Below are 17,522 nucleotides of genomic sequence, written 5' to 3'. Positions count from 1 at the left end.
CTCTTGAGCCTTGTGGGGTAAACTTCCCAGCTCGCCAGCACCTACCGCCTAAATATGCTGCAGGAAGACAATAGATCGCATTTATAAACTGTAGGGGAGGATGTTCACTTGTGTGCAAATGCTAAAATGGAATGAGCATTTACACACTTTAAGCAAATACTGCGGCTACCAAATCTGTCTCTAGTTGTTGCAGAGGTTTTCAGTCCAGAATTATCATTAAAGATGAATAATTGAAGTTTCTGTACAGTTTCTTTAGCAATCCCTAGACTTCCTTTTTTATGCCATGAAAGTTTGAGAAACATAAACAGCCCTGGATTGTTATTGGTACTGAGTAATGCAGATTTTATTGTTACTTGGGATCTTCAGTATGCTCAAGGAAACCATTTAATTCATATTATTAAGTAGGAAGTCATTAAGGAAGAACCTGATAGAATCAGGTAAAACCAATTCAGTCTCCTTCAGTTGTTGGAAAATTCAATATGCTTTATTTAAGCAGAATCATAGATACTGTATATTAACTATTCCAAGCAATCTTTACTCAGCTCAGAAAGGCCAGATGTATGGGAATTGTAAAAAATCAGGATATGCATAAAAACTGTTCAAGTGCATAAAGCAGCCCCATCTGGAAGACATCTACCAGAAATGAAGTTGTACAAAACCATTCCATTGATAATAAAGCTAATTTTTATGGGTCTGACAAGTATGTAATTATGTTCAGTGGTGCTTTTCAGATTTTATCACAGTCAATAAACCGCAGTGGTAATTTCATTCCCATTTGACATATTTACATGGAAACATTTGATTGGAGGAATTAGTAACCCTGAAAGCCTTGATAGATATGTTTTAATGATCTGTGACCTCCGCAGTCCCTCATCTGTTTATTGTTGCAACAGGCGAGAAGTCGTTCCTGTGTGACCTCTGCGGCTTCGCGGGCGGCACGCGGCACGCCCTCACCAAGCACCGGCGCCAGCACACAGGTCAGTTCGGGCGTCCGTCCGTCCGTCCGTGGCCCCCGATTGCTTGTCTGTTCGGTTTTCGGAAAATCCGTGTACTTGAGGGTCTCCTGAAAACTCTCTTTGAATAACATGTGAATTCACCTGTTTTTTGCATGTGAAAAGTCGGCCCTCTGTAAATTCGTGTTCGGTAGGAGGACAGAGAGCTTGCGTGCAAAGTGTGGACCTCCCTGCAGCCGAGACTTTGCCTGGGGGTGAGGCTGGGGGTTGGTTGCTCTCAGATGTGCCCCCTCCCCTCAGTGTCTCCCTCTGACTTCCCTGTGCTTACCCCTACCCCGTAGCTGGCTACCTGCTTGTCTGCAGCCCCGCCTTCTGGGCTACATCTCCGCCCACCTAACCACCTGGACCCTGGAGCCCACAGTCCCTCTACAGTTGGGGCCAGTGGGTGTAGTTGTAGGTCATCATCGTATCTGTTCTTGCCATATCTGTTCTTGCCGTTAGGAAGGGACAGCAACAGAGAGGGCAACAGAAGTAGATAGTGACATTCAAGAGGATTCGTTTTTATGATGTTTATTCTTTATGATTCAGCAAAATAAAATAGATGCCTTGGTTAGGAACACTTAAGAATGAAAAGTTTTAAATATTTAGTAAAATTGATTACTTACTCGGATTTATAAGTAACTATGTTAATAATTATAAGTTCTATGTGCCTGGGACAGTACTGTTATGGCCTTTTCCCTCCTAATTTATTTTTTTTTTTTGAAGTTGATTTATTTGAGAGAAAGAGATCACGAGGTGGGGAAGGGCAGAGAGAGGAGGAGAGAGAATCAAAAGCAGGCTCCACACTCTGTGCTGAGCCCAGACGTGGGGCTCGATCTCACACTTGTGAGATTATGACCTGAGCCGAAATCAAGAGTCAGATGCTTAACCGACTGAGCTGCCCAGCAGCCCCTGTCCCTTCTAGTTATTAATAGAACTATTTTATTATCAAAAGTGACCTCGTGTAGATGATAAATCATGTGGTAACATGATTTGTAACTAAACGTACTTTTGTGTGGGGGGCCATGACAGGGGTGGTTTGGCCGTTACACTCCCGCTGGCGTGAAATGAAGATACACAAAACACGTTCTGTGGTACATTTTGAATCTTAATATGTTATATTTAACGGATAGCTGTAGGTAGCTTTTAATGCCCAGGATAGTGTTTTTAAGATCAATGAAAATTAATGCCATTTCTTCTAGATCTTCAGTTTCTATGATTTCTGTCTCTGTATGAGGTTAGAGTTAGTATTGAGTATAATTTCCAGTGTTTAACATGATGTTGGAGACACACACTTAACTCTGTAATGTGAAAGCCCATTTCAAGTTTATTGCAGGTACCTACTCTTTTAATCCAGTGACTTAAGAGATGGGAGAAGGGGCCCTGTGGATGGCAGTCATCCTCAGCGGCCATCTTGGAAGTTGAAAGCGTGCGCATGCGGTGAAGCGTGTTTCTCGGTGCCCGAAACGTTCCTATCGGAGTCACTGTTGCTCGGCCGGTCCCACCCCGCTGTGGCCTGCGGACCAGGAGAGCCTCCTGTGCACCACCTGTGCCAGCCTGGCAGCACTCCCCCCGCCCCCTGCAGTGAGGACAGTCGTGCTGTGATCACAGGCGCTTACAGGTGATCGATCACGAAGCCTGCGTTGAGGAGGCACAACTTTATATTTTATGTCAGGTCCAGAGGCTCCTTATTACTTTGCTATTAACTTTATACCGTATAGGACAATGTCTCACAGACAGAGGCATCTGTCTTTGTGGCATTTATCTGCCTCTGTGGCACAAATCAAACATGATTCTTTAATACCAAAGTCAGTTCTTAAGACTGTTTGCTTCAGCCAAACAGCTTAGTACAACTCCGTCTACGCCCTTCACTTTTATGCCGGATTTATAATATTTAAGCAACATGCAACTTTTTTTTCCCCCAAGGCCGGAATCGTGTGGTGCATTTGAAATCTATATTTCTCCGATGTATTCCTCTTTGACATGGTTTACCTTTTTAGCACAGAGTGCCCACGCAAATTACAATCAGCTTGGAAAGGGATAGGTATCAAAAGTGTTCCAAATGGCGTAAATAATTCCCTGCTGCAATACAGAGTGTCCAGGGGCTGACACAAAACATCTTCCATTTCAAGATTTACTTTTATCACCTGTCAGAGACCCTTGATTCAAGGGCACAGGAGCAAATCCTCACGTGGAGTTGAAGAGTCTTGGCCAGCTTAATAACCACCAGCCTGCCCAAAGGAACGCAAAGTGTGAGTTTCCATGAGGAGTGTGCAGCCTTTTTGACAGATTGTTGACACACAAAGGGCAGTGCTCTATATCCAGAGCCGTTCTGGTGTTCCCCCTCTGATGTTCTTTTACTTCCCCATCAGAGGTACCTGAGATGCAGAACATTCCTTAATGGTTAGGGCCAAGATTGTCGCTCATAAAGGAGAGGGTGACTAGCAACACAGTTCAGTGTGCACTGTTATGTCATAAAAGGGGAAATAAGAGGAAAGGACATTCACCTTTGTTCTGCTGTTTCGAGTAGGGTGTATACAGGGAGCCCTACTGACTTAGAGATAGCACTGTTCAAGAGTACTTATTGCCTTACTCTTGGATTTACTCATCTTTCCGGAGTTAGAATGACAAAGGATTCAGAAGGACTGTTCCCAATGCACTAAATCATTTTGATCACTCCTTAACAAGTGTGTGATGGTACCTATCTCACTTCAGGCATTAACAAGTATTAGCAAGCTAGAATTCTTATTTAAAATTGGTAGATTTTTTTTGTCTTCAAGTTTTACAACCTAGAAGGTGCATTTATTTCTCTGGCTATATATTGAGACTAAAACAACAACAATGACAACAAAGAACTACTTCTGTATCTGTATTTCAGAAGTATATTTTCCTAAAGAAATTACTTGAAGGTGGGGCACCTGGGTGGCTCAGTCGGTTGAGCGTCCGACTTCGGCTCAGGTCATGATCTCACGGTTCGTGGGTTTGAGCCCCACGTCGGGCTCTGTGCTGACCGCTCAGAGCCTGGAGCCTGCTTCGTATTCTGTGTCTCCCTCTCTCTCTCTCTGCCCCTCCCCCACACATGCTCTGTCTCTCTTTCTCTTTCTCTCAAGGAAAAAAAAATAAAAATTAAAAATTAAAAAAAAAAAAGAAATTACTTGAAGAAATTCCCTGAAATTACCTGAAGAAATTATCATTTATGGATTGAAAAAAAATGCCAATTAACATATGTCAGCAGTAGCATTGGGCATGTAACAAGATGAATGAGTTACCAATTAACCATTGTGTACAGATTTCACTGTAGTTTGTATAAATTGACATGGAGTTCGTCTACCAAGAGAGGAGACATGCTTGAGCCTTCTTTACTTATTTGTTAACGCATAATATTTTATGTAGCATATTTTGGTAGCATTATATTTTTTTCTGTCGGCCTGTATAGAACTCAAAATTTCTTAGTATTATGCAATTTAATCTACAGTGGCTCAGTGTTGTCAACTTGGGTATGAAATGACAACTCATAGTTCACTGCAGTATAATTCTTGCTTAATATGAACTTCAAGGTATTAAAATATTAGAGACTATGACATTTTCATTTAAAAGTGTTTTTTTTAAGTTTAAATCATGTCACGTAAAAAGTCATAAAAATTTAAATGAAATAAGCTACATTAACCATGTTTTTTAAGTTCTTATGTTAAACCTCCAAACCAAGAAAATGAACTTTAAAGATGACCTTTCATTTATACCACGAACTCAGTGAGTCCATAGTATCACCCTTTACCCTCCTAGATTCCTGCCAACTCTATGAAAAATGGTTAGGTTAAAGATGCCTACCAAGGCTATTAGAATAAACAAGTTAGCAGTGAGTTATGGTGCCACACATTTTCAAACACTAGGTTGAATGGAGTAAGAAGACATCAGGGTATATTTGTGTATGTGCTTAATGAAAAAAAATCTTTAAGTTGTTTGACCACTTGAATCCATTATGTTAAAAGTGGAAAATTTACACTACCTAACTTGACCTCTTACTATATAGCTATAATAATCATGACTGTATTGTATTAGCATAAAGGTACACAGATACATCAATGGAACAGAAGAGATCTATGCCTGTATTTGTCACTTGTTTCAGACCAAGGTACAATATTTAGAGATAAATCTAACAAAGGATGTGCAAAACCCCTACGTTGGAAACTGCAAAGTGTTGCCAAGAGAAATTAAAGACCCAAGTAGGATGATATACCATGTTCATAGACTCAGGAGACTCAGATCCCATCAAGCTTCTTGATGTTCTGAAATTGACAAGCAGATTTTAAAATTCATATGGAAATCAACGATCTGAAATAGTCAACTTTGAGGAAGATGAACAAACCTGAGGACTTACACTACCTGACTTTGTGACTTATTATGAAGCTACAGTAATCGAGTCATTCTGGCATCGGCATCATCAAAGACAAATCTATCAGTGGAATGGAATAGAGATTACATCTACATGGTGAATAGATTTTTTTTTTTTACAAAAGAAAAAAGGCATTTTAATCTTTTTAATATATAATGCTGTCCTTCCACAGTAAAAATGAACTTTGTTCTACATATCATACCATGTACAAAATTAACTCAAAACTACTCATATCTAAATGTAAAACTCAAAACTAAATAAAGTCTAGAAGAAAATTGAAGAGAAAAATCTTTGTGAACACAGCTTACCGAAGATTTCTTAGATATCACATCAAAAACCTGATTCGTAAGTGAAAAAAAAAAACACATAAGTTGAAAAATTATAAACTGACAGGTTAATAACTTTATATATTAATTAACTTTTCCTCTTTGAAAGAAACTGTGAAGAGAATGCCAAGGCAAACCAAAGACTGGGAAAAATACGTGTAAATCATGAATATGATAAAGGATTTGTATTTGTAATATATAAGTTAGAAACACTGTTATAAAGAAACAACCAACCAATTAAAAAGGAGTTGAATGAAGGGTGCCTGAGTGGCTTGGTTCATTGAGTAGCCGACTTTTGATTTGGGCTCAGGTCATGATCCCAGGGTTGTGGGATTGAGCCCTGCACCACTGGGCTCTGCACTGAGCGTGGAACTTGCTTAAGATTCTCTCTCTCCCTCTGCCCCTCTCTCCTGCTTGCACATGTGCTCCCTCGCCCTATCAAAAAAAAAAAAAAAAAAAAGAAAAGAAAAAGAAAAAGAAAGGGTTGAATGATTTGAACAAACGTTTCACCAAAGTATATAAATATGTGGCAAAGAAGCACATGGAATCACGAAATGCTTCTCAACATGATTAGAGAAGTATGGTTTTGAAACATTGATGATACCATGTCCTGGTGATGATTTGGAGCAGTGGGAACTCGCCTGCACAACTGACAGCAATGTAAAAGGGAGACACCACTTTGGGAAATAATTTGGCAGTTCCTTACAAAATGAATGTGTACCTTCCCAGTGGCCCAGGCAGCACACTCCTAGGTGTTTGCCCAAGAGAAAAGGAGATGCCTGTCCAAGCAGAGACTTGCACATGAGGATTTATAGCAGCTTTGTTTGTAACACCCAAAAATGAAAACAGCTCGAATGTCCTCGAATGGAGAAACAAATTGAGGCACCTTCATACCGCGGCATGCTACTCTACTACTCAGCAACGGAAACGAATATTTACACCTGGAGTAACACGAGTGAGTCACAAAGTAACGCTGACAGGAGGTCAGACGAGAGAGAGCACATACTGTATGTCTCCATGTGTGTAAACCTCTGGAAAAACGCTAACTAATATGCGGTGGCGGAAAGCACGTGAGAGTTTGCTTGAGGATGTTCTGAGCCAGAAGAGAGAGAGGGGTACAAGGAACCTTTGGCAGGAGGGTGGCTGTGTTCCTTGTCTTGACTGTGGTGGTAGTTGCGTTCTGCCCGGTATGGTCAGCGTAGATACTTCAGAGTGGTGAAACAGTTAAGAACACGTGTGTTTTAGCGCAGATGGTGCATCACGGTGTGTTTCTGTCGTCCGTGAGAACTGCCGTGTGACCCTTGTGTGCGGTCAAGATGCTGCATTGAATTCATTGAGCGATTCGATTTGCTTCTTACAATGACTGTGAAAGTTTTCAGACATGCTTTTGTGGGGGTGTCGATGTTTTTACGACCTGGCATATTCCTGTATCAACTTTGAAGAGGTAGACCTGTTTTCTTTAGCCTTATGTAAGATGAAGATCGTATACCGTCTCAAATAAAAGCAAAACCCACCATCATCATGAAAGTGAATCTTTGTATAAGTCACTTCAGTATAGTTGCATTGTCTATACCAATTGAAGTGACTTGACCAGCAGTTTGGAAACCAAGAACAAAGTTATCCAAGCTGACCTGAGTGACCACTGGATTGGGTGTTATAGTTGAGCCTTATCCTAAGAACAGATGGCTGAAAGGTACAAAAATGCCTCTCAGCTGCAAGAATTTGCTCTTCTTTCCATATGGTCTTCTTTTTACAAGAATAAATCGAATATTTCCTTCTAGGATCTATTAAATGGTATCTCTACGTTAAATCGACAATCTGTGTGAAACCACATAATTATTTTGCATCTAAGAAGCTTTGCCTTTACTGATTGGGAGAGCTTGATGAGAACCACTGGTGTGTGTGCACCTTTTTCATCTTTGTGATAGGCCAGTGGGCGCCCTTACCCGTGTTCAGGCATTCCTGTTATAGGGCGGCAAAAGCAAGGCCTTGGGCATCCTAAGTCCCTTCCACCTGCTTCGTCTTCTCTAATCCTCACACGTGTCCCACTCATTTGGTGGTTCTACCCTTCTGATCTTGTCCGGGAGTTGGCAGGTAGGGAGCGAAATGTGGCAAAACCTGGTTTGGGACTGCAACCCATGTGGCTTCTTCTGACTCTGCCACCTGAGGCTGCAGGAACAGAGAACACTGTCACACGAGACGTGGATGCACTCACTTCGCTGTCACCACAGCTCTGGGTAAGGCCGTTATAAACAGGGGGACAAGTTTCTCAACGTTCTGATTTCAAGACACATACAGTTTTGTTGCTCCCTGAATTACGTAGTTTTATACCAACCTAGTTCATGCTTTGTTTTCTGCGTAAGTCCGTATCCTTACAAGAGTATTCTAAAAACATCAGAATTAAGAAGTGGCAAGTAGAATTATTGAATATATGTAAAATTAATCCATTCTCTGTGTAAAATTTCTCAGAAAGGATGTCTCCCGAGAAGAGTATTATTGTATATTATAACTGCTTTGGGGAAGGAAGTGGTTGTGAAGCTTTCTCTAGTTCATTGGTGTCCAACAGAAATGTCATTCATGCAAGCTACACCTGTCACTTTAGGTTTCCTGGCAACCATATTAAAAAATGAAAACATGGGCGCCTGGGTGGCTCAGTCGGTTAAGTGTACAACTTCGGCTCAGGTCACGATCTCACAGATTGTGAGTTGAGTCCCACGTCGGGCTCTGTGCCGACAGCTCGGAGCCTGGAGCCTGTTTCGGATTCTGTGTCTCCCTCCCTCCCTCCCCCTTCCCCATTGGCTCCCTCTCTCTTTCTCTTTCAAAAACAAAATATGAATAAACATTAATTTTTTTTTAAATGATAAAGTAACTGATGAGATTTTTTTTTTTAAGTTAACCAAATGTCTGTTCATGTCTTCTGCTCATTTTTTTTTTTTAATTTTTTTTTCAACGTTTATTTATTTTTGGGACAGAGAGAGACAGAGCATGAACGGGGGAGGGACAGAGAGAGAGGGAGACACAGAATCGGAAACAGGCTCCAGGCTCTGAGCCATCAGCCCAGAGCCCGACGCGGGGCTCGACCTCACGGACCGCGAGATTGCGACCTGGCTGAAGTCGGACGCTTAACCGACTGCGCCACCCAGGCGCCCCTCTTCTGCTCATTTTTTAACTGAACTGTTTGGCTTTTGGGTGTTGAGTTTGATAAGTTCTTTATAGATTTGGGATACTAACCCTTTATCTGATATGTCATTTGTAAATATCTTCTCCCACTCTGTAGGTGGTCTTTTAGTTTTGTTGATTATTTCCTTTGCTGTGCAGAAGCGTTTTATCTTCATGAAGTCCCAGTAGTTTATTTTTGCTTCTGTTTTCCTTGATTCAAGAGATGCATCGAGTAACAAGTTCCTCTGGCCAGTGTCAGAGAGGTTGCTGCCTATGTTCTTCTCTAGGATTTTGGTGGTTTCCCGTCTCACATTTACGTCTTTCATCCATTTTGAATTTATCTTTGTATATGGTGTAAGAACGTGGTCCAGGTTCATTCTTCTGCATGTCGCTGTCCAGTTCTCCCAGCACCATTTGTCGAAGAGACTGTCTTTCTTCCACTGGATGTTCTTTCCTGCTTTGTCGAAGATTAGGTGACCATATGTTATGGGTACATTTCTGGGTGTTCTGTTCTGTTGATCTATGTGTCTGTTTTTGTGCCAGTACCATACTGTCTTTATCGCTACAGCTTTGTAATTGAATTTGAAGTCTGGGGAATTGTGATACCTCCAGCTTTGCTTTGCTTTTTCAAGATTGCTTTGGTTCTTCAGGGTCTTCTGCGGTTCCATACAAATTCAGAATACACGCATCGACATTTTTCCAAAGAAGACATCCAGATGGGTAACAGACACGTGAAAAGATGCTTAATATCACTCATCATAAGGGAAATGCAAATCAAAACTACAATGAAATATCACCTCACACCTGTCAGAATGGCTAAAATTAACACAAGAAGCAACAGGTGTTGGCAAGGTTGTGGAAAGGGGGAGCCCTCTTACACTATTGGTGGGAATGCAAACTGATACAGCCACTCTGGAAACCAGTATGGAGGTTCCTCAAAGGGTTAAAAATAGAACTACTCTATGCTTCGGCAATTACACTACTAGGTATTTACCCAAAGGATGCAAAAATACTGATTCGAAGGGATACACACACCCCAATGTTTGTAGCAGCACCATTAACAATAGCCAAATTATGGAAAGAGCCCAAATGTCCATCAGCTGATGCATGATAAATAAGATATGGTACAAATATACAATGGAATATTACTCAGCCATAAAATAAAATGAAACCTTGCCACTTGCAATGATGTGGATGGAGCTAGAGTGTATTATGCTAAGCAAAATATGTCGGAGAAAGACAAATACCATATGATTTCACTCATATGTGATATTTAAGAAACAAAACAAATGAAAGTGGGGGGAAAAAGAGAGGCAACCATAAAATAGACTCTTAACAAAAGAGAACAAATAGGGTTGCCGCAGGGGAAGGTGGGTGGGTGATGGAGTAAGGAAGGCATTTGTAGGGTTGAGCACTGGGTGTTGTATTTAAGTGATGAATCACTAAGTTCTACACCTGAAACTAACATTGCACTGTATGCTAACTAGAATTTAAATAAAAACTTGAAACTGAAAAAAATACTTAACTAAATGCATCCCAATTATTACCATTCCAGCATGAAATCAATATAACATCATAAGTGACATTTTATTTTTTATGTTCTAGGATTTTGAAATTTTGTATGCATTTTATTTATACTTCTAGTGCATCTCAATCCAGAGGCTACATTTTTATACCAAATTTATGATTCATATGTAGATTTGATAACACTCTTTAGAAAGTAGATCCACATTCCCAAAGTGTTCTATACAAACTTAAACATTTTTTCTACAGGAGAATCCAGTATCAGGTTTTTAAATTTAAATTTACATTCATTAAAGTTCAATAGCCCCGTTTCAAGTGCTCACCAGCCACTGCAGCTAGTACAGTTAAAAACTAAGATTTGATGGTTTCTTCGAATGAGTGTGTGTGCAGAGGAGGGGTGGTTAACACGGAGAAAGTTATCAATCAAAGGACTGGCCTTGAGTGGAGTGTAAGCCCTTGAACCAACTGCGGGGTAAAATGTCTTCGTAGGTAGAGCTGTTCTGTCCACACAAGGGAGTGCTGTTAAATACTATTTTACATGTTTCTTTGAGGCTTCTTTCTGAGGTGATCTCTTATTCAACTTTAGTGAACTGTAATTTCTCCTTACTTGTATCAGTTTTTTTTAAATAGGTATCCATTTTTAGCTGTATTTTTTTCTTCACATTTAACTTTAAGATTTTAGTTAAGTTGTATGCTGCATTTTCAAAAAATATCTCTGTTATATGCTTTTTCGTGGTTTCATCCTCACTGAGATTTTTATGATGGGCTCTGGTGTAACGTAGTTTCTTAAATGACTCCAAATACAGTGCTGGAACAGGCTGTAATTTAGATTTCTGTTTGTGTAAGTTACATTTGAACTACATAAGGTATACCTTGCTTCCATTCAAATACAGAAATAAAAAATCAGTGATATCTTCTAAGTTTCTCACTCCGAGAAAGAATATTCACATGTCCCAAGTGTGAGCAGTCGATTAACCTATCTTCTTAACATTTATATGGAAAGAAGTTTCCTTTTTAATTGTCAGTAACAGGTTTAGCCTTTCATTTCCAGTTTTTTTATACAATTATTCATGTACAACATTGCTTTATGTTTTGCAGGAGAAAAACCTTTCAAATGCGATGAGTGTAACTTTGCCTCCACAACCCAGTCTCATCTGACTCGACATAAGCGGGTGCACACGGGGGAAAAACCCTACAGATGCCCCTGGTGCGACTACAGGTAATGCTTTCAGTGCTTGGCGAGTAGAGTCAAGTGGGTCACCCGGGCAGATTCTCCGCAAAAGAACAGTTTTTCTGATCAGCGCAAGTTGGCCCAGCTCCTTAGGTTGGGGGTGATGTCACCATCAAATTCTAGTGACTACTTTTAAAATTCTTTTCCGAGTTCTTTTCCGTTTTTTATAATCTTAACACTTAGGTTTTATCATCTTTTGTGCATCTGAATTTCAAGTGATTTATTTCCTTGCCCAAGTGAGGCACGGTTCCGTTGAATCGGTCGTTCAGGGCGTGTGGCACCTTGTCTCCAATGAGTGAAGCGCGTTTAGGCGACGAAGACGAGAAGTGTCTCCCGCCTTTAAGGATATTGTAGCGTAATAGGTGGCCGGTAGTATGTCTGAGTAATCACAACACGGATTTCACTGAGGAAAGTGAACGGCCAGGGGCGTCCCTAGAGAAGGAACAGGACGCCCTGCTCGAGAGAGCATTTCTCCCAGGGCTCGAAGAACGGGTAAAAGTCCCGGTCCCATGGGTGTGGTACCGGCGTGCAGGAGGCGGGGGTGGCTGTAGCCTTTTCTGGCCGAAAGCGTCAGAGAGCCCACGCGTGCTCAGTCCCCTCCCTCGGCTCCTCGGTGGCTGAGGGATGTCTGCCGCCCTGCAGAGTTGCTCTGCAGCCGCCGCGAAGCCCAGATGCCAGAAGTCTGAGACGGATGCGGGCAACGGCAGATAATCCCATTTTACTGTAAGGTGAGAAGCCACGCGGGCAGTGGAGCTTGCAGCCCGATCAACCTGCAGCGGGAGCCCGTGGGAGGCAGTTCGGGGCACGTTAGGTGGTCGGTCGGACCCCACGGACTTGGCGGGCAGCCGGACTGTGAAGCCTGAGCCACTGTGTGAGCGCCTTCTCCATCCTGGAGCCGAGGACCTCACGGACCCCGCTACCCGTGATGACCGGAAACATTGAGGGTGGTCCTTGCACCGCAGCCCGCTGTGTTAAGCGTTAGCACGTGTACCTTAAGATGCAGCCTTCGTTGAAAAAGACATTTTTGTATTCCTGTGGATGTAGCCTCTGCATTCAGTAAATATATTGCCATGATCTCTATTATTTTCCTCATTATTGCGTTAAGTTTATTTATGTGAAAGGTCATTTAATAGTACAGAGATATTACAGATATATTTCATTCATTAATTATTCATTCATTCAACATTTTATGAGTTCTGTCTTTGCTTAGCACTGGATTGGTGTTTCTTGGAAATTTGGTAAAGCGGAGATCCAGTTAGAGGTAGACATACACGTTTTAAGGTGGTGATAGGAGTTGCTTAAAAACATAAACACTTTGAATGTTCTTTTCCTTATTAAAGAGGTCATACTATGTAGTTGCATTCTCTGTAAAACACAGAAAAGCAATTAGAAAAATTGTAAAAATTTCCCTTAATTATCACTTTTAGCTATTAGTATTATATCTTTATAGTTTGTATGCGTTAGATTTGAGTTGTTTTGGAGGCTTTTTTTTGTTTCTTATAAATTTTATTTTTCATACTTAACAAATTGTAACTACCTTTCTGTTTCATTCATCTAGTATAACTGTGGTTTTCGAACTGTTACTTTTCTTTATTTATCTTAAGAAAGAGACTGTGAGCAGGGAAGGGGAAGAAACAGAGAGAGAGAGAGAGAGAGAGTGAGAGAGAGAGAGAGAGAGAGAGAGAATCCCAAGTAGGCTCCACACGGTCAGCACAGAGCCCAACACAGGGCTTGATCTCATGAACCATGAGATCATGACCTGAGCTAAAACCACGAGTCGGACCCTTAACCCACTGAGCCCCCCAGGTGCCCCTCAAACTGTTACTTGTAGGTAGCAGAACTGTTATTTCAAACAGGATCATGTTCACATCCCATATATAAAATAGATAAGAGTGTTTTTTACCCCTAATAAATAGGATTTCATAGTTAAATCTGTAATATTTACTTACAATATTAAAAAATCATGGGGCGCCTGGGTGGCGCAGTCGGTTAAGCGTCCGACTTCAGCCAGGTCACAATCTCGCGGTCCGTGAGTTCGAGCCCCGCGTCGGGCTCTGGGCTGATGGCTCAGAGCCTGGAGCCTGTTTCCGATTCTGTGTCTCCCTCTCTCTCTGTCCCTCCCCCGTTCATGCTCTGTCTCTCTCTGTCCCAAAAATAAATAAATGTTGAAAAAAAAAAATTTAAAAAATAAAAATAAAAAAAAAATCATCATACAATACTGTTTTGACAAGCAAAAACATTTCAGACAGAGAAGTTTCTTTAGCAGTAGTTGTTGGGTTAGCCTTGTCCATTTTACGTCCTCATTCTGGGGTAAGTGGGAGGATGTAGTCGAGAGCCAAGCTCCAGAGGAACTGACCCGGCAGGCACGGACATCCTTCACCTCTGAGCTGCCCCTTGCTCCTTCACAAATGTGGGTAATGAGAATAGCAGGGGTGTTGTTCATTTAGAGGAGGGGCACTTAGACATCCCTGGCCACGCCTGGCTGAGATACCGGAACCCCGGGTTTCCTCTCGTCCCAGATTAGACCTTTGAACGGTTACACCTTGTAACCTCACGATACTGTTCAGTGAGGCAGTGCAAGAGTTTCGATGCCCTGAGAGTCTTTGGTGTGTTGAAATGTATTTATAACACATGTCATAATGGATTTTTTTCCCCAGTTTTTGAATTTGTTAAAAATACATTGAATCCAAAATCAATTGTTGGATAATTGCTGAAATACCTTAGAATTTCAAGTGCCTCATTTGAAAATTACTCTTCTCTTAATATAAACCTGATATTGGCATAGCTCTGCGTTAGATGCATATACAGTAGTCACTTTACTAAGTTTTTAGACATTTGGGCCATTGTTGGTTTTTCCTTTGAAAATGCTTATTCCCAAATCTTTATGCATATCTTATGCATGATCTTTTAAAACAAATTCTTGGACGTAGGACTTATGGCTTTTAATAATAGTATGACTACAATGGTTGGGACTTGAATATTGTCTCTCCGGTAAGTACTGTGTTTTGGTAGATAGACTCTTAAGTCTTTGTATGCTTAAACATTTCAGTGTTCTTCAGGTTTCTTGATATGACATTGTGTTACACTTTTGCTGAGCTTGAAGTTCTACTACGTGTCCCGTATGCAAGTTACCTCCCTGACGCCCTATCCCTTCCACTTAGAAGTGCATCTGAGCCAGCTGGGCCCCATCTGTCGGACACCTCCATCAGCCACTGTGCGCAAAAGGAGATTGTGTTTTCTAAGAATATTGTCACCGTCCCATGAATTAATACTCAGGACACTTAAATCTAATGATCTATCAAATTTCCTTTAGAAATGTTTGAAATTCTTGATACAAGGGTAGTTTCATCTTAAAACTTGAAAAGAATTTGATTATTGACAGTTAGTAGTTTCAGTGCTTTCTGTTCGTATGACAGTTTTATCAATCTTGATATGGTTAGGTCTGCTTTCCCTCGTGAACAGAAGACAAGTTAACCTTGCCTAGGAATACAAAACCTTGCAGACACATGAATAGTGATGTTAGGGACTATGAACGAAATATAGAATTTACAGCAGATACCGTTGTTTTCTTGTTGATGAACAAAAGACTTAAAAATGAGCAGACAGGTAAGTTCACAATGATTGTTTTGGTTGCATAGCATAGGAAGTAGGAAATGCTTACCATATCTATCTTACAACAAGGAGAATATCTTTTTTCACAGGATAGATAAATTTGAGTGTGTAGATTTCCAGAGAATAAAAATATCTATAAGATAATCACATATTTCAAAGAAGATACTGTTATCTTTGTCTTGATTCTTTCCATAATACTTTATTGCTTAAAATACTTCAATATGTTTTTCCCATTTAGATCTTTATTCTTAATGTAGAGAGATAAAAATTATTCCTTAATGTAGATAGATAAAAAATTATGTCTATCTTTGTCGTTATTAACACTTATTTGCAGGTAAAGTTACCATTGTTGGAAACTGAACTATTATTTAAGTTTTACTTGAAAATATATTTTTATTATATAAATGGAATATTAGTGAAGAAATAGTTGTAGTTATAATTATTCATGAAAAATGTGAATATAGATTTGTTTACAGAAGAATTTTATAATTGGTCTTTTGAACCTGGGGCTATTTTTCAAGTTTGCATTATTAATTTAGGCAATGACATCTCATTCTATTCAGATGTAAACATGTACTCCTCTCCTAAGCTTTTACTGTTGAAAATATCCAAAAGTCTAATCCATTACAAATCAGTATATTCCATCATTACTCTGTAACTTCTCCATCATTAATTACTATTCATTAATTTCAGAGCATAAATTTGGATTCATGGCACACTGTTCTGCCATGTTATCTATGCAGCAAATTCTTAAGATGTGTTTCTACGTTAAATGGAAACAGTCTAGCAGTTTTCTGTATTTTTATTTCCCTTTGTTAGGTATTAGTTGTCACTTCTGTGTTACAAAACAGAAAACCTTTAAAATGTTATAGTAAGTACTGTTCCTAAAAATATAAATCCTTATTTCCCCATAGAATTTATTAATACCAAACTATGTTCTGTTTCACTGGTAACACTGGCTCTCACAAAAAAAAATAGATGGCTATAATTGGGCTTTCTTTTATGTGAAACTTCTCATTGGCTTCTGTTTTTGATTTAGGATTTGCGGGGGAAATACAATAAATGTATACTAAACATCAAACCACTGATAAGTCACGAGAACTAAGACAAAAGGCTACCTGCAGTATTAAAAATATTAAGAATAATCATATATTATACTTTAAATGCCACTTAGCAAATTAAAGAAAACTAAAACGTCAAGCGGAACTCTGGCAATTTGATCATTTACGTATTGTGTCCCTATAACGGATCTTGGAATAACTTAAGTGTTCCCTATGATTGCTTTTGGCCAGAGTTTTCCTCAACTGTATAATGTAGATTTCTAGTCTTACACACATTCTTTAAAAAAAATGTTTTACTCTTCTGTTTTTCATTTTATTTACCATTCTTATTATTTTTTAAGTTACTCAAAATTATAATCCTAATAGAAATATGATATATCATGTTGCTGTGGAATAAAATCTACCATTCCTGCCTCATATTAAAGATCACTCTATTGTTTGCTAAACTTGTAGCAAATACGCTTGGATTTTTTCAACCCTACTTGTTGGTTTACTTACGTCTTGGCCAGTGTAGCCCATAGAAGTCATTAATACATAAGATTTTGATCTCAAGATTTTTCTTTCCTGTCTGGATGAGGGGGAGGCTCAGAATACTTGATGCAATATTTAACCAAGGACGAGGTGGTATCTCAACTAGAAATGGGCTTCTTGTGAAACTCCTTAACATCTCTTTTATTACCCCTGTAAATATTTTGCTTAGTATTTTTTATAATTAAATTCAGTAAGTTTTCACACATGTGACTGGAGTAGAGAGAACTCGCCATTTGTCACAACCATTTGAAATATGTTTTCTGTCTTAGAAAATATTCGTCAAAAATATTTTAGTTGATTTCTGTCTTAATTTTACAAGATGCTGGAAGCATTTTTTAGGTCGTTTTATGATGCAGGGACAGAAGATTGTATTCATAATAATTATATCCCCTTAAAGTTTGAATTAATTTTTCAAACATACATTTCTGTGAAGAGTCTCAGTTATGAAAATTTGTTTCAGGTCTTAGATAATATTATGCATTTGTATGTAATGTTGCTGTGTAAATACTTTATGTTTATTATGCATAATTAAATAATAAGACAGACTACCTTGGTTATCGTGGCATTAAGAATTCAGTGTTCGGTGCTTCTCATTGTTCTTACCTTCCACTTACTCCAGCAGCATCCTCAGCTAAGGAGACCAACTCCACAGGGGATAATTTTCTCCTTTTGGATGATCTCTTCTGAGAGTCT

General features: G+C 39.7%; 1 protein-coding gene across 2 annotated transcripts in view; it reads left to right on the top strand.

Moving 5' to 3' along the window:
- The window catches only part of ZNF407 (zinc finger protein 407), a 457,064-nt gene that overhangs the window by 274,642 nt on the left and 164,900 nt on the right, over positions 1 to 17,522 (top strand). For both annotated transcript variants that reach the window (XM_030336740.1, XM_030336741.1), the window contains 2 exons: positions 894 to 977; positions 11,493 to 11,613. In XM_030336740.1, the coding sequence (XP_030192600.1) occupies positions 894 to 977; positions 11,493 to 11,613 (205 nt within the window). The remainder of the gene's footprint in view (positions 1 to 893; positions 978 to 11,492; positions 11,614 to 17,522) is intronic.

The sequence above is a fragment of the Lynx canadensis genome, chromosome D3 (genome assembly GCF_007474595.2).
Source record: "Lynx canadensis isolate LIC74 chromosome D3, mLynCan4.pri.v2, whole genome shotgun sequence".
Lineage (NCBI taxonomy): Eukaryota > Metazoa > Chordata > Mammalia > Carnivora > Felidae > Lynx > Lynx canadensis.
Note: the sequence above shows the minus strand (reverse complement) of the source record. Positions and strands in the feature narration are given on the sequence as shown.